At 42.3% G+C, this 26,914-nt stretch overlaps 1 protein-coding gene across 1 annotated transcript in view; it reads left to right on the plus strand.

The window, feature by feature from the left end:
- The window catches only part of ADAM9 (ADAM metallopeptidase domain 9), a 389,106-nt gene that overhangs the window by 102,967 nt on the left and 259,225 nt on the right, over positions 1–26,914 (plus strand). The window contains exons 4-5 of the mRNA XM_029603956.1: positions 9,503–9,567; positions 18,541–18,619. Of these exons, the coding sequence (XP_029459816.1) occupies positions 9,503–9,567; positions 18,541–18,619 (144 nt within the window). The remainder of the gene's footprint in view (positions 1–9,502; positions 9,568–18,540; positions 18,620–26,914) is intronic.

Genomic DNA, 26,914 nt, shown 5'->3' on the forward strand with positions numbered 1-26,914 from the left:
CCTCCTGTGTCTGTTTACCCCTTGACTACCTCATCCTGCCTTAGAAACCTTTAATTTTACTAGTCAAAACGTGGGACAAAATGGAGCATCAGGGTTTTTTGGCTCTGCTCTAATAGAGACATCGCTCTCTAAGTCCCCTTTGCCCAGTTCCACTGCAGGTGCCTAATCGACCTGGGGAAGGAATAGTGGAAACCATTGGGTCACTGGTTTCTTCCTCAGAGGTGAGGTCCCAGTGGGACTGAGGTCTTTTACCAGCTGAACCTCAAATAATGGCAAAATCTGCTGAAATAACAATGAATTCACTTTGGACTGCAATTTCTAAATTGGAGTCTGCTCTTTCCTTGAGAATTGACACTGTTTTGGGATCTTTTGGGGGGATCTATCTGCTCAAGTAAATGAACATTCACAGAAGATTACAGAACTGGAACTTCAAATTGAAAATATCACAGATCATTGTAAATATGCATGATACCAATGTATCTTTGATTAGAAATAATCAATCCCTACCTAAGAAGACTGAAAGTATGGTTAATTATTCTGAAAGATTTAATTTGAGATTTCTTAATATTCCTCATTGTTGGTTGATTTCCCCGAAGAAGATAATCAGAAAGTTTTATTTAGATTTTCTGAAAGTCTCCAAAGAAACTATTCCTGAAATTAACGCTTATTATCTCACTGAAGCAGTCTACTGCTCAAAATGAATGTGTAGATAGAGGAGTTGAAGTTAGAGAAGAATTATTACATTTAAGAAAATTTTTGGAGGAATCCAATTCTGATAGCAAAGATAGATAAGCAGTGGACTTTGAAACTTTTTTTTCGTTTCAAAGTCTCCCTTTTCCTTGGTTATAAGATAACTATTCCTGGATATAGTCATGGAAACCCAGAGTTTTGGCTCTGGGTACTTCCTTTTTATTAAATGTCCATGCAAGTGTCTAATTAAATTCCAGAGCGTTCACTATACTTTTTTGATCCCATTCAGTTGGAGAATTTCTTACAGAATAAAATAGCCCCTACATCAGCGTATCTGACCCAAGGTGTAGTGGCTGAAGTGCAGGTGTGCCGTGGTTGGAATCTTTTGCTTTGTGTCTGCAGGATGTTCTCCCACCAGCAGGGGTGTCAGAGAGCAGCACTTAACAGCAGCTGCTTCTGCTTCCCCTCTGCTGGCTCTCTGCAATGGAAACTGCATGGGGCTCTGAAGCTTGTGAGGCCTGCTTGCCCCATGCAGTTCAGATTGCAGAGGGAAGCTAGTAAAGGTGGAAGAGGCAGCATTGAGTAAGCCTGGTCCCAACTTCAGGCAATATCCCTCTGTTCACCTCTGAAGCAGATGCTGGCTGGAGGTCTGGAGAATGTGGGCAGAGCTGCTGACCTGCTCTTGGCCCCTCACCGTCTCAGACTCCGTGTCACTGTCTGACCCTAAGCAGGTCATCTCTTCTCTCTGGTCTACTAGCTACACCCAGTCTTCTCCCTCCTCGATAGCAGGGGGTGCTGGGCTGCTTCAGGTTCGCTCCTTTTGGTCTCCTTATTTGCCCCTTGTCTTACACTTTTCAGCTGATAAATATGCATAAGCTTGTGCATAATCATGTCGTGGGTGGTGGGTTTTTGCCGCATTGCAGGTCTTTCCCCCCATCCCCTTTTCTTCGGGAGGGGTGGGGGGTGGGGGGGAAGTCCTGCCATGTATGCCAAGCTGTATGCCAGAGTCAGCATTTTCTCCATTTCAGAATGCTTCCCCTTCATCCAAGGGTGAGAGTCCTTCTGACCTCTGAACTTCCCTTGGCCAGTTCTTGTCTTCAGCTTAAGTGACTGCATTGTCCCTCTGCCTTGGTTTTATTTACACAGGATCTTGCAAACAGGCAGATCTTGGTAAGCATCCTTCAGTGCTGGCTTAAAGTTCTCATCTGGGCAAAGTTTCTTTTCTTTAGTCGTGACAGTGTTTTGGCCTGTCAGTATACTTGTCTGCATACTTCTTTGATATTATGATTCATATTAGGTGCTTTCAGTGGTAAAACATGGGTTATCTTCCTATAGGCCAAGTCTCAGAGCCACTTTATAAGGTTGCATTCTTTTAATTTCAATATTTCTACTTCAACAAGCATGGCTAAATTAGCCACAGCATGTGGGTGATGTCATCTGACGGTGCCAAATGGCTTAGTCAAGTTTTACTACTGGACATGCGCGGGAGTTCCTGCACATGTGCTTCCTCGTGAGCCCCTCAAATCTTTTTTTTTTTCTGAGCTTCTGCATGGATGTGTACCTTCTGTGACTCTCTTCATTTTTCTTATTTCTCTTTCTGAAGATTTTCTTCACTTTTAAACTTATTTTCCAAGTGGCCTCGCTACCTTGGCAGCCCCTCAAATGCAATTTTCAGTGATAACAAAAAAAAAAAAAACTTGAATAATTTGAGATGTTTGGCATCTATAATTTATGGGTGATTCTTGAGAGATTTTCAATGAGATGGATGGATTGGAATGTGTTCATATGCATCTTTCAGATCTAGGTTGCACATTCAGTCCCACACTTGGATAAAGGGTAGGATGGTGTGAAAGCATTCATTTTGAACTTCTCCCATAACAGGCTCTTGTTCAGTCTTCATAAATCAAGGATTAGTCTCAAACACCTGATTTCTTACTAATAAGGAAATAGCAGGAGCAGAACCCCTTGCCATGGTCTTTGGGAGGGACAGGTTCTATTGCCTACTGGCCAAGAAGCGATTCCACCTCAAGATGGAGCTGGGTTGAGTGAAATGGATTCAGATTGAAGGCTAAATATCGATGGGGTCTGGGAGAAGCACAAATGGTAACCAGATTCCACAATTTTGAGGATTCAGTGGTCCTTGGTGATCTTCCACCTCTCTACCATGAATAGGTGGATTCTCCTCACTATCAGATGGGTTGCAGTTTGAGGACTGAGTTCATCAAAATCTAGGCCTAGACTTGGGTTGAGCCAGTTGTGCTATTTTAGGCTGATGTCTCTCATGGAGCCATCCACATGCCAGAAGTTGTTGCTGCGGCAGTGCAGGTGGAGTGCGGTACTGTTGAAATTTGCAGAATGGGTGTCTCTGGAAATAGGAGCGCTTAAAAGCAAAGTAAAGGAATCTCAAGAAAGAAAGATACTTGGCTCCTGCTGCATGCTGCTTCTCAATTTGGGCCACAGTTTCTCTGACCTTGTCTCTGAAGAAATTGTCTCCAGGACAAGGGATATCTGCCATCTTGTCAGGAACATCCTTCTGCAAGCTGCTGGCTCTCAACCAGGCCATCTGGCGTGCCCCGATAGGTGCTGTAGAGGATCTTGCCATGGTGTCAAATGATTCATATACTGACTGGATGAGGTGGTTTATGAATCATGTATCCAGAACAGCCAGAGACTCTACAAGAGGCTTGAGCTTATCAGTGCAGTTGTATGGTGATGAACTGTGATGCAAGTGTTGAGCATCAAACTTCGGAAGATCATCTTCCCAAAGTTGTCCAAAAAACTGGGGTCCTTACAAAAGGGGTGGTGGCAGTGGGCTTGTTGGAAAAAAAGCCTGGTCTTTATAGTTCATTTTAAAGCTAACTCCACTACTACCAACCGATGTGATAGTTGAACTACCTCTGTATTTAATGTCCAATTTCCTGGCTACCAGGGATGGGTGGGAGGGGGCAGGAGGCTGGAGGCTGGCTTCTTCCACAGTCCCAGGATCCTGACGGATCAGGAACGCTACTGCTTTGGAAGGCATTCCCAGAATCCAAAGTAGCCCGAAGATTTCTATGCAAGGATCCTTGTCCCTACAGATGTTGACCCAGATCCAGGAATTGGGTACAAGAGGTGGTCTTTTGGAAATGATACTCCAGCAGGTCAGGTAAGGGGAATCTCAATGTCGTCTTGGTACAAATGAAGCAGCTTCCCTACGAGCTATTGGAGTTGGCTTTCTTAAAGTTCCTTATCTGGAAAGTAGTATTTCTAAGCACTATCACTGAAGCTAAAAGAGTTAGCAAGCTTTAAGCAAGGTTTCATTATTCTCCTATCTACAGTTTTTCCATAACAGTCATGCTTCGCACTCATCCTAAGTTTTGTTAAAAGTGGCTTCTGCATTTCATTTGAATCAAACCATTGTTTTGTCCAAGATCCTTCCAAGACCTCATGCACATAAAGGGAAAAAAACTCTTCATTGACTAAAAGGTTTTAGTCTGTTAACTGATGAGAACTTGACCACATTGTTAGGCTTCTCAACTGTAAAGAAGTGTATACTAAAAGACCAGGAGCAGACATTTAGCTTGGTCCACCTTAAGGCACAGCCCAGCAGGGAGTCTTGGTCCCATGGAGCTTTCCTGAGCAGAGTATTAAGAGAACAGGCCCAGAAGGGAACAGAGAAGCCTTGGGGTTTGGAGGAAGACAGATATCCTGCCGATACTGTGAATGTTTGAACTCTTGATTTCAGCTGCTGAGATGTGCAGGCTGTTTTATTATTTGTTTCACTGGGAATAAAGCATATTCTGTGGAGAAAGGCTGGAGTTCTGACTGTTCTGTCTTCCAGCTCCATTCTGAAGTCCAGATCACTTGTACATCATCAAATATGGTGGTAGCAGTGGAATTTCTGCTCTAAGCGCCTGCACAGATAGAGACCCATGCAAGCGGAGAAAATGTTTTTCTTTGGACCTTGCTTCAGTGGCAGCCGAGTGTTTTGTACAGTAGGCTAATGGGCCTAGCCCCAATTGGATAGCCAGGGAAGTACAGTAAGTCAGAGCTGGGTAGACTAGAAATGTTTTGTTTTTCTTTCCTGAAACAAAGGGGAGAGGTTTTGTTTCTGGTTCCTGAACCGGGCAGTGACCCTCTAGGGGGAGAAGTCTCTGTGGTACCAGGGTACACTAAGTCAAAATGAAGTGAATACTAAAGACCCTCACAGAAGGACAACTACTACAAACAGTGATACAAGTCTAATGTGCCTAGCAACAAGCCCTACAAAAAAATTTGAATAAGCAACAGGCTTCTTTGGGACAGATAACAAAAGCCTTATAACAGCAACTACAGTTATACAGTCCCAGTGTATTGAGCAACAAGTACTGCAGGATCAACTGAGCAAAAAGGCTTCCTTGATACAGAAGGTGGAAGCCCTGCAAACTGTTATAGCTTGATCTACCTCTCTGAACCCCATGATATCTAAGATAGATCCAGAAGACCCAGACTGTTTCTTAGTGAAATTTGAATGAACCACCTGACTTGTAAATTAGCCATCTGGGCAATTTACTGACAGGCAGTAGTCAGGCTGCCTTTCAAGCGGCAAACCCAGATGGAAAGACTAGCTTACGCAGAGGTTAAAATCTTCTGTGCTTCAGAGAGCTGGGTGTATTCCAGAAGCATACCGGCAATGGTTCTGGTGGGGAAACCTACCAAAGAGAGAGTCCACAGAACTTCTTTTGACTAAAAAGATACAGCATGGAAGTAGCTTCAGCTTGAAAGAAAGAGTGGCATGGAAGTGGCCAACCTCATCCTCCTGGAGTAGTTTTTAGAGGGGTTGCACCCACCCATGCGGTAGTAGCTACACCAGTATTCAAAGCTTACCCTTGAATCCACCTTAGAAGTCACTGATGCCTTCTATTCAGCCTAATCTGTGCCAGAACACCTCAGTATACAAGAGAGATGGTGAGCACTGGACCCTAAAGTCTGTAGTCAGGAAGCAAAATGTCCATAGAAAGGACAGCCACAGGTTTTAGACCTACAGGCATGCTTCCAGTATGGCAATAGTGGGCAAGGAATGTCCATGGATTGAAGAAGACATTATGGATGATAATTTTACAACGTCTCACAGTTGTAACTTTGATATTCTTCGTCCTGGATTTAGTAATTTTATGATTCCAATTGAGCTAGATGAGATCCTTACAGATGTCCTGGTAGACTCAGGGAGTGTAAAAACTTCTATCTGAGAGGAGTAATCAAGAAAATACTGATCGACTACAAGAAATCCATGACCCTCGCCTGTATACATTGTGACCAGCAATTATACCTCACCAGCCAGTTTGTGCTGATGACCTTGACTGGAAAAAATATGATAGAGGTGGGAGAACTTCCCAAACTCCTATACCCCGATGTTCTGGGATGTGATTATCCACAGTTTGACTGTTTGGGGCTAGCTTATGACTAGTCTGACAGCTCAGACTATGATGAGACTTTTTTTTTGAGGCTTTCCAATTAGAAGATCCAAATTCGTACCTCAAGGAACCTAAGATATTCAGACCATGATGATGATGACACCAGAGGAGGAAACACATGCACTTCCAGTATTTAGAGACTGCTATGGACAGAGTTTTACCTTGGGGTAGAGGAGGATCGCCAAACACTCTATATTCCTGTAGTTCCACCAGAGGGAGACAGGAAGAATAATCTGAAAAGGTTTAGGAGTACCCAAGGGGAAGATGAATCAGTCAAGTCTGCCCAGGAACAGAGGATAGATAGGAAGCGAGTCCCTGTTCTGAGGGCCTTAATCCAAATTCCCCCTTATTCATAATGAAAGAGGTAAAACATTGAGCACCCATGGGAAATTCAGGAGACTATTCCCATTCCAGGGAGATAACCCTGTTAGAGGCAGGACGGACCTCAACCTGTGAAGGTCAAGCTGAGGGGGGAGGGTATGTAAAGTTGTGTATACCAAGGCCCCCTTAAAAGATCAGGAGCAGACATTTAGCTTGGTCCACCTTAAGGCACAGCCCTGGTCCCAGGGCATTTTCCTGAGTGGAAGATTGAGAAAGCAGGCCCAGGAGGGAACAGAGAGACCTGGGGTTGGAGGAAGACAGATATCCTGCCAAGACTGTGAATGTTTGAACTTTTGATTTCAGTTTGTATGGCATCACATCAACTTTTCGACTTCTATGATCCTAACAGACTGGGTATAGGTGTTGCCACATGCACATTGTCTAACTGGCTAACATACTGTATCACATATTACTATGCTCTGGTTGGTCTTCAAATCACAGACTCTATTAAGGATAAGAAACATAAGAAATTGCCATACTGGGTCAGACCAAGTATCCATCAAGCCCAGAATCCTGTTTCCAACAGTGGCCAATCCAGGCACGTACCCAAAAAATAAGTATATCCAATGCTATTGATGCCAGTAATAGCAGTGGCTCTTTTCTAAGTCAACTTGATTAATAACAGGTAATTGACTTCTCCAAGAACGTATCCAAACCTTTTTAAAACCCAGCTACACTAACTGCACTAACCACATCTCCTGGCAACAAATTCCAGAGTTTAATGTGCGTTCAGTGAAAAAGAATTTTCTCTGATTAGTTTTAAATGTGCTACATGCTAACTTCATGGAGTGCCTCCTAGTCCTTCTACTATCCAAAAGAGTAAATAACCAATTCACATTTACCCGTTCTAGACCTCTCATGATTTTAAAGACCTCTATCATGGTTCTGAAGGTACCAGAACAGGCCTTACCAGTAACATCTAGGATATATTATGTACCAAGTAGTAAAGTTAGTAAAGAAGAAGGGAAAAGAAAAGCTAATGACGATCCTATACAATTAAACTTAACAGAATTCCTAGAAACATCTCAGAATGATCAAACTATACCAGCTACCTTAGTGGTTTCCTATTTAATGGAAGCAGATAAAGAATGGACATTAAAAATGTTCTTTAGACATAGATCTGAGTTGTTTATGGGTTATAAGGTGAACATATTTCCTGATCTTTCAAAAACTACTCAAAAAAGGAAGCAATTTCTAATTTTGAGATCAAGAGTTTTGGAAATTGGTGCAATGTTTTTGTAAAATTTCCTTGTAAGTGTTTAGTTAAGTATCAAGGTTTATCTTACGTCTTTTTTCATCCAAATCAGCTTACAGCCTTTCTGGTGGGGAAAAAATTAATACCTGAAAGTTCATCCCCTATAGATTAGTGAAATTTGACATAAAGATTTGTTCATTGATGATATATATCAACAGTGCTTAGTTTCTATTTTCTTTCAAATTTGTTTAGACATAGAATTCCTGAGGTATAAAACTTAGATCTCTGATTGTGGACTTTGATCTATGATACAAATATTGTATGTTATTATAGTTAAATTCTCCTGAGATTTACTTAATTTGTATTTTGTTTCAAACAAGAAGTGTTTTCTTGATTATAATTGTTTAAAATTCAATAAAATATAAATTAAAAAAAAAAAAAAGACCTCTATCATATCTCCCCTCAGCCGTCTCTTCTCCAAGCTGAACAGCCCTAACCTCTTCAGTCTTTCCTCATAGGGGAGCTGTTCCATCCCCATTATCATTTTGGTCTCCATCGCAACTATATCTTTTTATGAGATATGGCGACCAGAATTGTACACAGTATTCAAGGTGCGGTCTCACAATGGAGCAATACAGGGGCATTATGACCTCTTCTGTTTTATTCGTCATTTCCATTATAATTCCTAACATTCTGTTTGCTTTTTTTGATTGCCACAGCACACTGAGCTGACTATTTCAATGTATTGTCCACTATGACACCTAGATCTTTTTCCCGGGTGGTAGCTCCTAATATGGAACATCGTGTAACTACAGCAAGGGTTATTTTTCCCTCTATGGATCACCTTGCACTTATCCAATTAAATTTCATGTCATTTGGATGTCCAATTTTCCAGTCTCACAAGGTCCTCCTGCAATTTATCACAATCTGCTTGTGATTTAACTACTCTGAATAATTTTGTATCATCTGCAGATTGAATTACTTCACTTGTCTTATTCCTTTCCAGATCATTTATAAATATATTGAAAAGCACGGGTCCTAGTACAGATCCTTGAGGCACTCCACTGTTTACCCTTTTCCACTGAGAAAATTGTCCTACTCTCTGTTTTCTGTATTTTAAGCAGTTTGCAATCCACGAAAGGACATCGCCACCTATCCCATGACTTTTTACTTTTCTTAGAAGCCTTTCATGAGGATCAACAATTAAGAGCAATGGTCATTTCAGTGGCTCACCTAACAGTTGTCATAGTCAAAGACATTTGCAAAGCTGCAATTTGGTCATCGGTTCACACCTTCATATTCTACTACTTTCTGGACAGTCTCTCCAAAAGTGAAAGTAACTTTGAGCAAGCAGTTTTGTGCAGCCTGTTCTTCCAGTTGTCCACTCTTCACGGGATGTCTATATTGCTTGGGGCTCCCCATGTGTCATGGCTAATTCAGCCCTGTTTTTGTTGATGGAGAAAGCAAGTTTACTTACCGTAATTGGGTTCTTCATAGCAGGATGAATTAGCCATGCTTCATTATCCACTCATCTCCCTGGAGAGTTGACTAGCTAAAGCTAAACTCTACACTCATTTGAAGGGCTCATGAGTCAGCACGAATGTAGGATCTTTTATCCATGCTCAATAGTAAAACTTTACTGAGCTAGAGAGATGAGTCTGTTAGGTGCTGTCAGATGACATTACCCACATGTCATGGCTAAATCATCCTGCTATTTTGAACCCTGTTTATGGTAAGAAAACTTGCTTTACTTTTTCATTTTATGTTTTACATATTTTTAACTTTAATCTCTCTGCCTCCTCAGGACCATGTGTCTTATGTCATTCAAGCAGAAGGAAAGGAGCATATTATTCATCTTGAAAAGAACAAGTGAGTGGTTTCTATTTCCTTCTTTTTTAATTATATATTCTTTATCGAGGTGTAGCATATGTTCTGCGCATGTCTTTCCCCAGAGGTGCGTGCTGCTTTCAGTTCCCTCAGAGTTGTGTATCTTCAAAAGGATGATAGATCAGTGGTAATTCCTCACTGCAGCATGCTTACAAAATTCTTTGGTAAATGGGTGGCGGGGTAGGTATTGTATTCAGCTGTTTAAGAGCCAAAGCTGAAAAATGAACAAAGTTTTCTTTCAGACCTACAGAAGCTCAGAAACTCCCAGTGCTTCTGCTTGGCAATTGTTATAAAGCTTCTGTGGGTCTGAAAGAAAACCTTGTTCATTTTTCAGCATGGGCTCTTAAACAGTCTGACAGCCAGTTGTATTGCAGCTGTCATCTGCTACCGTTTATGCCTGGGTAATAATTGGGTTTGCTGCAGTCAGCCACCATATTGCACTTACTTTTTTTTGCTATTTGTATTTTATATATAGAGATATAAATAGAGAGAGAGATAGATAGAGATAAAAGCATTGATGATTCCAACTGGTGTGTGAATGCATTCGCTTACATAAGTTGGAATCGCCACTGGTTAAACATTGGCAAGAAATTATTTTATTTATGTATGTATGTATGTATTTATTTAAAGTCTTTTCTATACCGTCGCTAAGTTATATACCATCGCAACGGTTTACATGTAGGCACATAAATAAGTTTGGAGTTAGTGTGCTATAGTACATTCTAACCGGTGCCATTAAGTTTCGGTTACATTAAATCATAAAAATACATACAAATGTTTAGTGATGTAAGTTCTGGCCAGGTGTACCTAGAAGGTACTTTTACAGGTCAAAAAAATCACATTTACTGTATAATCTTATTACATTCATTGTGTACTCAATATGTTAAAATATTGTAATGCACATTTATGAGAATAGTGCTGTGTGCCAGTGCTCTTCTGTTTATTCCAGTGTATTTTCTATTCTCCGGTCTCTTTATAAAAGGCTTGTTTAAAAAGCCATGTCTTTAGACTTCTCTTGAATGTTTTGGGGTCTCTCTGTAATCTGATCTCCAAAGGCATTGTGTTCCAGAGTGCGGGTCCTGCTAAAGACAATGCCCTCTCTCTTACCTGTGTTAGTCTCGCTGTCTTGACTGAGGGAATGGTTAAGAGAGCTTTGTTTGCTGAACGAAGGTTCCTGTGTGGGACGTGTACCCGTAGTGCGGTGTTTAGCCAGTCTGCTTTTTCATCATGTATTAGTTTATGTATGATGCATAGTGCTTTGTATTTTATTCTTTGTTCTATGCGTAGCCAGTGAAGTTTGGCCAGCGTTTCAGTTATATGGTCTCCTACATTGGAAGAATATACATATTTACATATACATATATACAGATACATATACATATGTGTGTGTGTGTATATATAACAACTATTAGAATTTGGGCACTGTGAATATGCAAATAAAGTGCTCGCTAAATTTACCAATAAATACCCAAATGAGGGGAAAAAGCACTGATGTGTAAAATCTAAAAGTAATGTTTGTAAATTTAAAACAATGATTCTGTATTAAGAAGTTATACACAATAAAATAAATGAGCATACATGCAAGTTCAAAACAGAATATCTACCAATATTATTCAAATAGGAAAATTCTAACTAGGATTATTAAAACAGACAAAATAGAGTATGATACAAATGAACCTATAATTTGAAACAAATTCAACAACAACCTGACACAGCGTAGAAATTCCACATCATAAAGGACCTGATACAATGTGATGACTTTTGCCTTTTGTTTAGAAATGATACACTGTGATGACTTTTGCCTACATTACAAAAAGCTGGAGGGAAACAATCCTGGGTGTTAATGTAAAAATACTCAACAAGGCCCTGTTTCACCTGAACCGGCTTCCTCAGGGGGAACCCATGGATCAAAAGAGACCACGTTGTCTGTGAATCAAATGTAAAAACATGTTATGTGAAAAAGAGGTTCAGTATGCCATTTAAAGAAAATGAGATAAATTGGTAATTTACATGGGTATTAAGTATGCAAAGTCAGAAATTTACCATGAATGTGGAGTGCTGCCATGTCTATAAAGAAAAAGTTTTCACATGTAAAGTTTACTTTAACCTCAAAAAAGAATGAAAAGATTTGTCACATAAACAATCTTTAAGCACGTGTGTGAAATGTTTACTAAGGTGGTACACAGGCAGCAGAACCCTGAGTGTGAGGAAAATGCTGAAACTTCTTAACTTGACCCAACCAGGAGTCATTGGCAGTGTAAATGAGACCAACAGCCACCATACCATAATGTATATGAACATGTCCATTCTTTACATACCAAAAATTCTGCCTATCGCAGAAACCCACTAATGCTATCAGTGAATTATAGTACAACATAAATAATCAAAAATCAGAAAAAATATTTAAAATCAGCACTGACATACTAGCAACAGATGACTGGAAATCACAAGAATGGAGACCCAGCAGGTTCCAACTCTGCCTGTAAGATTGCTGTAATAAAAAAACCACATATGAATATAAGAAAGAAGGCAGAGGGAATCAGACAAAATGGAGGAAGGATAGGGTAAAGAGTCTTGTACTGAAGTAATTTAATTTATAATTAACTGAAGGACCATAAAGAACTATAAAGAAAAAATGTGAAAACATGAACTATTAAATCAGACCAAAAATGATCTAAAGATCAAAATCACAGAGCATATAGAAAGACATGGTTTAATGGAACACAGTCAGCATCGATTTACCCATGGGAAGTCTTGCCTCACAAATCTTCATTTTTTGAAGGGGTTAATAAAACATGTGGATCTGTACATGGTCTGGTATTTTTCAATATATTTATAAATGATCTGGAAAGGAATATGACAAGTGAGGTAATCACATTTTCAGATGATACAAAATTATTCAGAGTAGTTAAATCACAAGCAGATTGTGATAAATTGCAGGAGGATCTTGTGATACTGGAAGATTGGGCATCCAAATGGCAGATGAAATTTAATGTGGACAAATGCAAGATGATGCATATAGGGAAAAATAACCCATGCTGTAGTTATACGATGTTAGGTTTCATATTAGGAGTTACCACCCAGGAAAAGATCTAGGCATCATAGTGGACAATATATTGAAATCGTCGGCTCAGTGTGCTGCAGCAGTCAAAAAAGCAAACAGAATGTTAGGAATTATTAGGAAGGGAATGGTTAATAAAACGGAAAATGTCACAATGCCTCTGTTTCGCTCCATGGTGAGACCACACCTTGAGTTGTGTGTACAGTTCTTACGTCTAATTGCACCCTCTCCTCCACTCTCTCTTCCTGTATCCTTGATCTACGGACCCTTAGAATACCAGACTATTGCCCTAGTGGACTCAGGGGCAGGAGGCAACTTCATCTTGAAATGATTAGTGGAGCTCTTGCGGATTCCCACCACCACCATGACGTCTCCACTACTCCTATCTTCAATTCACGGAGAGCCCTTACCAGGCGAAGTAACCCAGCTCATCGAACCCGTGAGTTTACGGGACCGGTGCTCTCCATTCTGAGACTATATCCTTCTTTGTACTAGAGAAGGCCATGCACCCTATAGTACTAGGGCTACTGTGGCTGCAGCAGCATATGTCTCAATTCAAGTGGGCCACTCTGGAGCTTTCACATTGGGGGTCCAGATTGCCATGGTAAATGTCTGGAGGTTTCTCCTATAGCCTGCATGCCAACTGCCCCATTGATGCCTGGGTTGTCGCCTCAGTATGCATCTTTCCAAGATGTATTTTCCAAAGAAGCCGCAGATGTACTACCCCCACACAGATCCTACGACTGTGCCGTCAATTTGAAGCCTAACACTGAACCACCCAAAGGAAGGGTCTACCCTCTCTCCGTGGTAGAAAATAAAGCTATGTCTGAATACATACAGGAGAACCTTCAGAAAGGCTTCATAAGACCCGCCAAGTCTCCTGCCAGCGCAGGCTTCTTCTTTGTGGGGAAGAAGGACGGAACATTGCGTCCATGCACTGACTACAGAGGTCTAAACGAGATCACTGTGAAAGACCGTTATCCCTTACCACTCATCTCAGAGCTATTTGATAGACTATAGAGAGACAAGATATTCTCCAAGCTTGATCTCAAGGGAGCCTACAATCTAGTTCACATTCTCTCTGGCGATGAATGGAAGACGGCCTTCAATACCCGGAATAGGCATTTTGAATATCTAGTGATGCCCTTCGGCCTGTGCAACGCCCTGGCTGTCTTCCAAACCATGATGAATGACATTCTGCGTGATCTACTCTACAAATGTGTCATCGTATACTTTGGATGACATCTTGATATTTTCCCAGGACATGAACACTCATCTGGAAGATGTCAAAAGAGTGCTGCTAAGACCCGCGAGAACCGCCTATATGCCAAGTTGTCAAAATGCGAGTTCCACAAGGAATCAGTAACTTTCCTAGGGTACATAGTTTCCAACCAAGGTTTCCAGATGGACCCACAGAAGCTGGAAAGCATTCAGAAATGCACACAGCCCACAGGTCTAAAGGCTCTTAGGCGATTTCTGGGATTTATCAACTACTACAGATCATTCATTAAGAACTCACTAACTGTTCCGCTTACAGCAATGACCAAGAAAGGTGCCAACATCGCCAATTGGTCAACGGAGGCAGTAACAGCATTCCAGAAACTGAAAAATGCCTTCTCAAGCAAGCCATGCTTCTGACACCCGGATCCGACTCGGCCCTTCATTGTAGAGGTCGATGCCTCAGACCTAGGCATAGGGGCCGTGCTAAGCCAGTTCAGTGACTCTAAGACCTTACACCCTTGTTCTTTTTTCTCCTGACGCTTCTCACCAGCGGAGAAGAACTACGGCATAGGGGATAAAGAACTACTGGCAATAAAGATGGCATTCGAGGAGTGGCACCCCTGGCTTGAAGGAGCACAACATCAGATCACAGTTTTTACAGATCATAAAAACCTGGAGTACCTCCGCCATGCTCAGCACCTAAACCATAGGCAGGCGAGATGGTCCCTGTTCTTCAACAGATTTGACTTTGTGCTGAAATACCGCCCTCGAGATAAGAACGTCAGAGCAGATGCCCTATCTCGCTCATTTCTCTCTGAGGATGTACCTGATGAACCCCAACATATCGTCGACTCGAAAAGAGTCATCTTGGCAGCTTCTCACCCAGTACATGTGGGCAAGACCGTTGTACCCAAGAACCTAAGGAAAAAGCTCTTAGCATGGGCTCACAATTCTAAACTGGCTGGACACCCTGGTCAATGCAGAACTCTGGCTAAACTTCAGAAGTAGTACTGGTGGCCCACCATAAAGGAAGACACATTCTCCTACGTTGCTTCTTGTTCTAACTGTGCTAGACAGAAACCGCCGCCCTGTCGTCCTTGGGGCCTACTCCAACCCTTGCCAGTGCCAGATGAGCCCTGGACTTACATTGCTATAGACCTTGTGGTAGATTTACCACTCTCGGGAGGAAGCAACACCATCTGGGTAACAGTGGATCGTTTTTCGAAGATGGCTCACTTTGTGGCTCTCCCTGGCTTGCCCTCAGCCATGGAGCTTGCAAAGCTTTTCATCACTTACATCTTTCACCTACATGGCATGCCAAAGTACATTGTCTCGGACAGAGGAACCCAATTCACAGCTAAGTTTTGGAGAGCACTGTGCAAGAAGTTTGATATCTCTCTCGACTTCACCTCTGCATACCATCCATAGTCTAACGGGCAAACAGAGAGAATGAATAGGACACTCAAGCAGTTCATTCATGCCTATGTAGGTACTCATCAAAATGACTGGGCTGAACTGTTGCCCTGGGCTGAATTCGCCATCAACTCTCATCCAGCAACATCAACTGGATCAACACCATTTGAAATAGTCTACGGACGACTACCATTACCACTTTCAGTGTCGTCCCCGGCAGCTCAATCTACTGCCAAAGATATCCAACAACTTTGGACTAAAACCAAAGAGATGCTTCGTAAAGCAGGACAATGAGCAAAGAATGGCTACGATGCTCATCACCTCAAGGCTCCAAAATTCCAGCCTGGTGACAAGGTCTGGCTGTCTACAAAACATGTAAGACTCAAGCTACCATCGGCTCATTTTGCTCCACGCTTCGTCGGACCCTTTTCCATTCTCCGACGACTAGGTACTCTTATGTACAGTCTGAAACTTCCACTAGCATTGAAGATTCATAATGCGTTCCATGTCTCACTACTGAAGCCGCTAGTCCTTAGCGAGTTCTCAAGCAGGACACCTGAACCTACACCTATTGATGCAGAAGAAGACATCAAATACAAGGTAGCGCGATCCTTGATGTGAGAAAGAGAGGCAGAGTATGGGAATACCTCCTGTTATGGGAGGGTTATGGACCTGAAGAAAACTCTTGGGAGCCTATGGCAAATATCATGGATAAAGAGATGCTTCAGCAATACCACAGAATGCATCCTCAGAAACCAAGACCAGGAGGGAGGTCTGGAGGGGGCCCTTTCAAAGGGGGGGGGGGGTACTGTTGCGTCCATCGGTCTCAGATGGCTTCGACCCTTGTGCCTCCCCTTTTTCTCTGCTCTCCCCGCTAGCCTTGGGAAGATGGCTACCATCACGTCTGCAAGCCGCATTCTCCGGTGTCCCTGGAACGGCTATGGCAAAGCCTCACCCCATGTTTCTCCTAAGGGTTCCTAGGGTGTGCGTGCGCACGCCACCCAGGTCTTTATCCCCGTCATGGCGGGAACCTCGGGGGCGTCCCCCTCGAGTGACGTCACACCATCCGGGTATTTAGCCTATGCTTGTTTGCTAGCTCTTTGAGTTAGCAAGGATTGGACTTGTCCGGTCTAAGCTACTCTGCCACTTCTGTGCTGCCGCTGGAAGCTCTCACTGCCCTTCGGGGTATTCATCTAACCTGGGTACCCGCTCCTCAGGGGCCCTTTGCTTTCTTTCAGGTGCCTTACTGAGATTAGGTACTCGCTCCTCGAGGGCCTGCTCTCCCTGCATTGGTGCCTGTTAACATCTACTTCTGCCTGGTGGAATCATCAACCTTATAGCTACCATCTAGTGAGAAATCTAACTCTGTCTGTCTCATCTACAGCTCTGCTGTGCTGGGAAACCTACACCTGGATATCCCTATACCATCTTGGTGAGGCGGGTTCTCTCTGCCAGCTGATGTATACCACCTCTGGTGGTGTACATCAGCTGTACAATAAAAGACAAAACTCTGTGTTTGTGCGTCCTGAGTCTAGCCCAATACTGTGGCTCCCCATGGGGCTCCTCCCCATGAGAGTGGTCATCTTCCACAGTATCCAGGAATCCACTCAAACACCTCGAAATCATAACAGCATCATAGTGGATAATACTTTAAAATCGTCAGCTCAGTGTGCTGCAGCAGTCAAAAAAGCAAACAGAATTTTAGGAATTATTAGGAAGGGAATGGTTAATAAAACAGAAAATGTCATAATGCCTCTGTATCGCTCCATGGTGAGACCACACCTTGAATACTGTGTACGATTCTAGTCGCTGCATCTCAAAAAAGATATAGTTGCAATGGATAAGGTACAGAGAAGGGCAACCAAAATGATAAAGGGGATGGAACAGCTCCCCTATGAAGAAAGGCTGAAGAGGTTAGGGCTGTTCAGCTTGGAGAAGAGACGGCTGAGGGGGGATATGATAGAGGTCTTTAAGATCATGAGAAGTTTTGAACGAGTAGATGTGAATTGGTTATTTACACTTTCGAATAATAGAAGGACTAGGGGGCATTCCATGAAGTTAGCAAGTAGCACATTTAAGACTAATCGGAGAAAATTCTTTTTCACTTAACGCACAATAAAGCTCTGGAATTTGTTGCCAGAGGATGTGGTTAGTGCAGTTAGTATAGCTGGGTACAAAAAGGTTTGGATAAGTTCTTGGAGGAGAAGTCCATTAACTGCTATTAATCAAGTTTACTTAGGGAATAGCCACTGCTATTAATTGCATCAGTAGCATGGGTTCTTCTTAGTGTTTGGATAATTGCCAGGTTCTTGTGGCCTGGTTTGGCCTCTGTTGGAAACAGGATGCTGGGCTTGATGGACCCTTGGTCTGACCCAGCATGGCAATTTCTTATGTTCTTATGAGATGTCTAGAATGGGTAAATGTGAATCTGTTATTTACTCTTTCGATAATAGAAGGACTAGGGGCACTCCATGAAGTTAGCAAGTAGCACATTTAAAATTTATCAGAGAAAATTCTTTTTCATTCAACACATAATTAAACTCTGGAATTTGTTGCCAGAGGTTGTGGTTAGTGCAGTTAGTGTAGCTGGTTTTTAAAAAGGTTTGGATAAGTATTTGGAGAAGTCCATTAACTGCTTTTAATCAAGTTGACTTAGGGAATAGCCTCTGCTATTACTGGCATCAGTAACATGAGATCTACTTAGTGTTTGGGTACTTGCCAGGTACTAGTGATTTGGATTGGCCACTGTTGGAAACAGGATGCTGGGCTTGATGGACCCTTGGTCTGGACCCAGTATGGTAATTTCTTATGAGTAGAAAATCACGCTTACAGCAGAGCCTTTAGAGACCATTTCTAATAAGACATACAAGTAGTAGATCAGACCACCAAGTTGATGTTTCCAGTGTTCTAGTACTACGGTACATTATAAAGAATGTTGAAAGAACGTTAGAGCATTTTGTGACACTTGCAGTTTACACTTGTTTAGTTTTTCTACTGTTTTAAGCTATCTCGATATTTTTTTGGTTATGTGATAGTTTTGCACTTTATTAAAATAATTGTCATTATAAGATATTACTATAGATTATTTTGATAATTCTTTTGGTATTATTGTTAGATTGCTTTATTTTTATTCTCTCTCTATATATCTGTCTATCTATATATATCTATATCTATCTATCTATATAAATATATATATATATCCCGCTGTATCCAAAATTCATAGTGGCTATATATATAAATATATACTTTTTCTCTTTCAGAGATTTTTTAGCCAAAGATTTTGTAGTTTTTACCTACAGCAAGGATGGAGTTTTGCTCTCAGAATACCCTGACATTCAGGTATGCCACAGCTGCCTTTTCTTTCTTTTGGTTGTATTTTTGGTGAATCATTGAAGTATTCAAAATTCCATGAATAAGAGGTTCCATTAGGAACAGCTAATGATCTAACTGAGTCTTCTGCTTATCTATTAGCTGACCACCGGTCACTTTGTGTGATTTGGGGGATAGCTTTGTAAGAAGTTTAATGCTGCCCTTTTCTATTAAAGATGCATTTTCTGGCAATTTTTGTTAATTAAAAAGTCAATAAGGTTGAAATTCAGGTGGAGAAAAAGGGCTAAAATATGGCATGGCTTCAAATGGAAAGAAACAGTTTTTAAATTGAGTTGTGTTCTCTGGGATTTTAGGGTTTGATTGTGGATACTATGTACCTACCTGCCCTTCGACCCTGTGTTGAGGCGGTTAGACCCCCGAAGGGAAAATGAAAACTTCATATGCTCTTCAGGGTTTTAGGCCATCACTAGGGGGTTTACCTGGCACATTTTAAAAACCAAAACATCTTTAGCTGTTTAAATATAAAGTAAATTAGCATATGTAATACAGATAACTACTATAAATTCTTAAAATTTTTCAAATTAAAGATTTTTTATCACACATTTCCATATATTATATATAACATAATGATCTCTTATTTATTAGGATAACAGAATGAAAAAGGCTCAATCATTCCAAAAATTGGTTCAAACAGCATTGGTTGTATCATAATATATTATCTTGAGCCAAAAAATGCCCTACCCATCCAAAATAATTCAAATATGAAACAGTCAAAATGAATACTAGTGATATAACCATATAAGTGAAAATTATCAAACCAAAAAAGTTTTTTTTTATATGTATCCATTCATCACTGAATTTTAAAGGGTTCCAAAATCCAGTTGTATATAAAGTCCAATATTCAGTAATCACTGAGAACTTATTACTGATCTTTCTGAAAACTTCTTGCTGTGTTGTGCAATATTCCAAAGTCCACCAACATATAATGTTGTGCTCATAAGTTTACATACCCCTGGCAGAATTTGTAAGATGTGTATCATTTTAAGAAAACATGAGTGATCAGACAAAATACGTCTATTTTTAATGTTTCAAATTGTGCTATTCTGTAATGCCTAATAGTTTAATCATTAAAAAAACATAGCAATAAAGAAAATAATAATATGGTCCTGTTCAAAAGTTTGCATACCCTTGAATGTTCAGGCTGATAATATACACTCAAGATAACAAACAGGTTGAGATGGCAATGAAGGGTAAGTATCTACACCTGTGCCTTGTTTGATTATAATTTGTGTCTGTGTATAAAAGTCAATGAGTTTCTTAGCGCTTGAGAAATTCTTGTGCATTTCATCCAGGGCTGCACAGACTTTGGTTATTGAAACATGGGGAAAGTAAAAGAACTGTCAAAGGATCTGCGAGCAAAAGTAATTCCACGTTATAAATCAGGAAAAGGATATAAAAAGATATCCAAAGATTTGAAAATACCATTCAGTACTGTTGAAACCCTGATCAAGAAGTGGAAAATTGTGGATTCTGTTAATACAAAGCTATGGTCAGGAAAGATTTCAGACACAACTGCCAGGAAAATTTGTCAGGATGCAAAGAAAAATCCCACAAACAACTTATTCTGAAATACTTTGTTTTTCAGAAAAGTCTGTATGTGGGTATTTCAGCATGTACAGTAAGGAGATACTTGAACAAAAATGGGTTGCACGATAGAGTGGCATAGTGTGGGTGCAGCAATGGCTTTTTTCTGGCCAAACACCTAGAGAAGCCTCAAAACTTCTGAAACAAAATAATTTGTTTCAGAAGTTTTGAGGCTTCTCTAGGTGATTTAAGAAAATGCTCAATCTTGAACTTTATGGTCAGAACCAGAAACGCAATGTTTGGAGAGGAGACAGCAAGGCCTATGAAGAGAAGCACACTATCCATCCCTACTGTGAAGAAATGGATCTCTGCTGTTTTGGGAGGGTGTGAGCTACAGCGGCACAGGGAATTTAGGCAAAATTGATAGCAGGATAAATGCAGCATCTTATGAGAAAATATTGGAGGAAAATTTGCATTCATCAGCCAGGAAGTTGCAAATGGGTTACACTTGGACTTTCCAGCATGCCAATGATTTGAAACAAAGCTAAGTCGACCCTTCAGTAACTGCAGCTGAAAAAATTGAAGAATCTGGAGTGGCCCTTAGTCTCCTGACCTTTACATCATTGAGCCACTTTGGGGAAAACTCAAACATGCAGGTCTTGCTAGACAACCAAAGAATTTACAGGCTCTGGAGGTTTTTTGCCAAGAGGAATGGGTATCTTTACCACATGTGAATCAGACCCTTTATTTTCCCAACTATCACAAAAGACTGCAAGCCATGATTGATGCAAAAGGGGGCAATACATGATATTAAGAACTATTTATTTATTTGTGTGTTTTATGTCATTGTTCCATGTGAGACTCACTAGATGACAACGTTTACAGATTTAACGCTCACAGACAAAGGGTGAGTTATTAAAGCAGGCTTACAAACAGGTCAACATTCAAGCATTCCAAATCTAAGGGTGTACTTCAGCGATGGAAATATAGGATGCATTTGTGATCAATATGGGGGGGGGGGATGAGAGAAAGGGGGAAGAGAGCAGGACAATCAGAGTGAGGGGGAATTGGTTATATCACTCAGAGTGGGCATTATCGAATAGCCAAGTTTTCAGTTCTTTCTTAAATTTTTTAGTGTCTGTTATTATTCGCAGATTCTCTGGCATTGAGTTCCATAGCATTGGGCCTGCAATTGTTAAAGCTCTGTCTCTTGTTTGTGTTAGATGAGAATTTTTTATGATTGGGGCTTCTAGTAGGCCTTTGTTCTGAGATCTAAGCACTCATGTGGGAATATGTGGTTTGAATGATATTCCCATTAAATCATTGTTTGGATTCATGTTGTTTTATATTATTGTCAGTACTTTGTAAATTATTCTCGATTGTACAGGCAGCCAATGCAGGGCTATCAGGGTTGGGATGATGTGGTCTAATTTTCTTTTTCTGTTCAGTAGTCTGCCTGCAGCATTTTGTAGTAGTCGTAGAGGTTTAAGGTGACAAGCCGGGAGTCCTAGAAATAGAGAATTGCAGTAGTCTAAGTTTGAGAATATTAGAGATTGAGTAACGGTTCTGAAGTCAGTTGCGCTTAGAAGATGTTTCAGCTGGCTCAGGATTAATAGTTTGTGGAAACCAGCTTTTATCAGTTTACTGATGTGGGTCTTCATAGTTAAGTTTTCATCGATTTGGAAACCAAGATCTTACCTGAGTTGCCGGAATTAGTTGGCAGTTTCAAAGATCAATGCTGGAGGAATAGATTTTGGAGGGTTTTGGCTTAACCAAATTAGTTCATTTTGTTTGGGGTTCATTGATAGTTTCAATTGTGCAAGTTTTTCTTTTATGGTGATCATATATCAGAAATAAGTGAAGCTGTTTTCTCAAGTGTTTTTGTTAGAAGGATATAGAATTGTAGATCGTCAGCTTTATAGGAAAAAGTTTATACCAAGGTCAGTTAATAATTTGCACAATGGCAGCATGTAGCTATTAAATAGGGTTGCTGATAGCATAGAACCTGTGGAATACCAGTTGTGCATTGGAATGTGTCGGGTAGGCGATTATCAATTTTACATGCTTAGATCTATCCGCAAGGAAAGAGATGAACTTCTTTAGTACATTTCCATCAATCCCAATGTTTCTCATCTGGTAGCATAGCAGATTGTGGTCAACAGTGTCGAAAGCAGCTGTTAGGTTGATCAGAACTATGAAGTATGAGTTACTGGAGTCGAAGCCCCGTAGTATAGGGTCTGTAATGGATTGAAGAAGGGTTTCCATTGCGATTCTTCCTGAAGCCAAATTGGTTAGGGTATAGGGGTTTTTTTGTCTTCTAGAAAAGACTCTAATTGGGAAAGAACTGCCTTTTCAAGAATTTTTGTGAGGAAGGTTAGGTTAGATTGGTCTGTAGTTATTCCAGTCATCAGAACTTCCTGATTTATTTTTCAGAATTGGTTTTATAACAGCCTTTTTTAGGTTTTGGGGCATATATCCTTCAGAGAGGGCAAGGTTGACAAGTGTTGTGATTGTGGGGGTTATTTACTAGCTTCAGTGAAGAGGTTGGAATCAGGTCAAGAGGGTGAGTAGCTGGTTTTAGTTTTGTATGATTTTGCTTATTTCTAGTTTCGAGAAAGGGTCAGAGGATGACCATTTATCATTTGTATCATTTACTTCTGAGTTCAGTGCCAGGAAAAATAGTGGAAAGTGTTCTAACTATCAAAATCACAGAACATATAGAAAGACATGGTTTAATGGAACAAAGTCAGCATACCTTTACCCAAGGCAAGTCTTGCCTCACAAATCAGCTTCACTGTTACATCCACCGGCCATGGCCACCCGCGGCCAACTCAACTCACCTCACCTCACCTCATGTCTGGCTTGGCTCTTTGCTCCGGGTGTTCTCGTGGCCAAGTTCCGCCTAGCTTCCAGTGCTCCACATGGTGGCTGGGATGCCACTGACCAGTGTTCTGACCCTGGCCCTCCTTAGGTGCATGTGCCATCAGTCCTTCCTTTAAAGGGCCAATGGCGGGAACTTCGGGTTCGTCCCCGGCTGATGACATCAGTGGCCCAGGATATTTAAGGACAGCCTTTCTCTTCCACCTGGCAACAAGTTCCCTGGTACCTGTTCTGGTGCCTGTCTCCAGTACCCCGGACCTGTTGTTCCTGGTCTGCTCTTCGGGATCCTGCTACTGCGCACCCGCTCCTCGGGGCTGGCTCAGTGCTACTACACCTCGAGACTCTGTCTCGGCACCCCGCTCCTCGGGGCCTGGCTCAGCGCGTCTACATCGCGAGACCTTGTCTCTACGCTTTCCCGCCTCAGGGCCTGTCTCGGCGCTTCTAAATCACCGGGACTCTGTCTTTGTGCCCCTGCTGCTCGGTGGATTCCTCAGCTAGCGGATTCACTATACAGGTCCAGATGCATCACTCTATTCTACAGGCTCCGGCTCCAGTACTTCCTCTCTACAGGGTCCGCCCCACGTGCTCTTGCTCTACTCTCTCCAGAACTGCTGTAGCCTCTTATTTCTCAGGGCCTTCTCTCTCTCTCTCCTTGAGGGCACCTCGGACTGAATCTGACCTCTCTGACTCTCCCTTCTCTCAGCCGTCTGTCTCCTCTGGGACCAGCCACACAGAGGTCCACCTAAGACAGCTGGCCCTGGCACCCAAGGGCTTAACCTGCGGGGAACGCGGGCTGGTACTAGCGAAGTTCCTGTTTGCCTCTGCTCCTGGCCAGCCTTGCCTCCCGACGGTGGGGGCCTGCAGGGCTCCACCCTGCAGGTAGCATCAACCCCACCTCGGGCCAAGGGTCCACATTTCCTAACAGATTGCCAAGTTCATGGACCCGGCGGAGGTCTCTGCAATACAGGCCATCCCTGGCCTGGCACAAAAGATCATTGAACAACAAAAGATCCTGGAGGCTGTCGTGGCAGCAGTGGCGAACCTTAGCACCCGCCTTGATGCCGCCGTTGTGGTAAGTCCACTGTCTTCACCTTCCAGTGCCTCAGCTCCCATTCTGGTGACAAAGCCTACCGTCCCGCTTCCAGTGCCTCCACGCTTCTCTGGAAACCCCTTGTTGTCCAGGGGTTTTCTGAATCAATGTAATATGCACTTCTGCCTTCAGCCAACCTTCTTTCCAGATGTAGTGACAAAGACTATGTACATTCTCTCTCTTCTGGATGGTAAGGCCTTGGCCTGGGCCTCACCCTTGTGGGAGCATGCAGATCCCATTCTCCGAGACCTGCCCAGTTTCCTCACCCTTTTCCGCTTGGACTTTGATGACCCTGGCAGACAATCTGCAATTGGATCCACGCTTCTTCACCTCCGGCAGAGTAGTCAATCCCTCGTGGACTACGTCATTGAATTCTGAACCTTGGCTTTGGAGCTGCACTGGGGACCGGATTGCCTTAGATCCATTTTTGTGGAGGGATTGAGCTCCCGGATCAAGGATGAGCTGGCAGCATGCGAACTACCCTTATCTCTGGATTTCCTCATTGATCTCGCCAGACGGATCGTCCGGCGACTCCAGGCACATTCGCAAGAACTACAAGCTTCAAGGAAAGCAGCTATGGACTCTTGCCGCAACCAACTGTCTCCTTCTCCCAGGTCGGACCAGCACCTCAAGCCAAAAAAGGAGAAGAGCCCATGCAATGGGTCGGGGTAGGCTTACTCCCGAAGAACACCTCCGACACCAGCTTTCCGGCCTTTGTCTTTATTGTGGGAAGTCAGTACATGTTCTGGTGGCTTGCCCTGTCCGTCTGGAGAACTCCCGGGCCTAGGTTCGGCAGGAGGACTGCTCCTAGGCCTGACTTCTCCTTCTCCTCCATTGATACTTCCAATGACTATCACTGAGAACAATCAGGAATTCTATAACTTGGCTCTTGTAGACTCAGGAGCCGGGGGCAAGGGGCAACTTCATCTTGAAACAGCTGACGGAACATCTTCGGATTCCTACCAACCGCACCCCGGTGCCCCTGTGCCTTTCCTCTATCCACAGAGAACCCTTGCCTGGACGGGTCACTCATACCACGGCTCCACTCCATCTCCGTACTGGTTCCTTGCACGTTGAGTCCATAATTTTCCATGTCCTGGACAAGGCCAGACACCTGGTGGTCCTAGGCTTGCCTTGGCTACAACAGCATACCCCCCAGTTTGACTGGGCTACTTTGCAGATCTCCCGCTGGGGACCCTCCTGCCATTCTAACTGTTTGGAGACTGTCACACCCCGGCCCTGTCTCAGTACCTCACTCCTACTTCTGGGCCTTCCACCACAGTACTCAGCCGTTGCGAACGTGTTTTCTAAAAAGGCCACTGACACTCTGCCACCGCACTGCACCTACGATTGCGCTATAAGTCTCCTGCCCAACACTGAGCCTCCCCGGGGTAGAATTTACCTGCTCTTGCTTACCAAAACTCAAGCCATGTCATAAGAACATGCCATACTGGGTCAGACCAAGGGTCCATCAAGCCCAGCATCCTGTTTCCAACAGTGGCCAATCTAGGCCATAAGAACCTGGCAAGTACCCAAACACTAAGTCTATTCCATGCTACTGTTGCTAGTAATAGCAGTGGCTATTTTCTAAGTCAACTTAATTAATAGCAGGTAATGGACTTCTCCTCCAAGAACTTATCCAATCCTTTTTTAAACACAGCTACACCAACTGCACTAACCACATCCTCTGGCAACAAATTCCAGAGTTTACTTGTGCGCTGAGTGAAAAAGACATTTCTCCGATTAGTTTTAAATGTGCCACATGCTAACTTCATGGAGTGTCCCCTAGTCCTTCTATTTTCCGAAAGAGTAAATAACTGATTCACATTTACCCGTTCTAGACCTCTCATGATTTTAAACACCTCTGTCATATGCCCCCTCAGCCGTCTCTTGTCCAAGCTGAAAATTCCTAGCCTCTTTAGTCTTTCCTCATAGGGGAGCTGTTCCATTCCCTTTATCATTTTGGTCGCCCTTCTCTGTACCTTCTCCATCGCAACGATATTTATTTTATTTATTTATTTTAAGTTTTTCTATACCGGCATTCGCGATGGATATCGCATCATGCCGGTTTACAATTAACAAGTGGAGAAGGAACAAAATAATAATAAATAATAATAATAATAAACATTAAACAAGTGAAGAAAAAAGATTGCAGTTATAATAAAACAAGGGAGTTACACAACTTGGAACAGAGAGAGAAGCTAGGATTTTAAACATAGATAACAAATATGCCAATTACGGCATTTATAACAGTGGATTACCCTATTGAAGTGGTTAATTATTGCCATGTTGATGAAAAGTCTAGGCAAATTGGTTAATGGTGTATTAAGGTTCAGTTTAGGTCTGGAAAGGCTTTCATGAATAGCCATGTTTTAAGTCTTTTCCTAAAAGTAGGAAGGCAGGGTTCCTGTCGCAAATCTGACGGGATGGAGTTCCATAGTGCTCGTCCTGCCGTGGAGAATGCCCTGTCTCTGGCGGTTATGTGCCGAGTGGCTTTGGAGGGTGGTACGTGTAGAGATTCTCTGTAGGACTTTCTGATGGGTCTAGAGGAGGTGTATTTTCTGAATGGAATTTGAAGGTTAAGTGGAGAGTATTGATGGATTGCTTTGTGAATAGTAGTTATGGACTTATATAAGATTCGGAAGTGAATTGGTAGCCAGTGAAGGTCTTTGAGTATTGGTGATATGTGGTCTCTTTTTTGATATCTTTTTTGAGATGTGGCGACCAGAATTGTACGCAGTATTCAAGGT

The sequence above is a fragment of the Rhinatrema bivittatum genome, chromosome 5 (genome assembly GCF_901001135.1).
Source record: "Rhinatrema bivittatum chromosome 5, aRhiBiv1.1, whole genome shotgun sequence".
Taxonomy (NCBI): Eukaryota; Metazoa; Chordata; class Amphibia; order Gymnophiona; family Rhinatrematidae; genus Rhinatrema; species Rhinatrema bivittatum.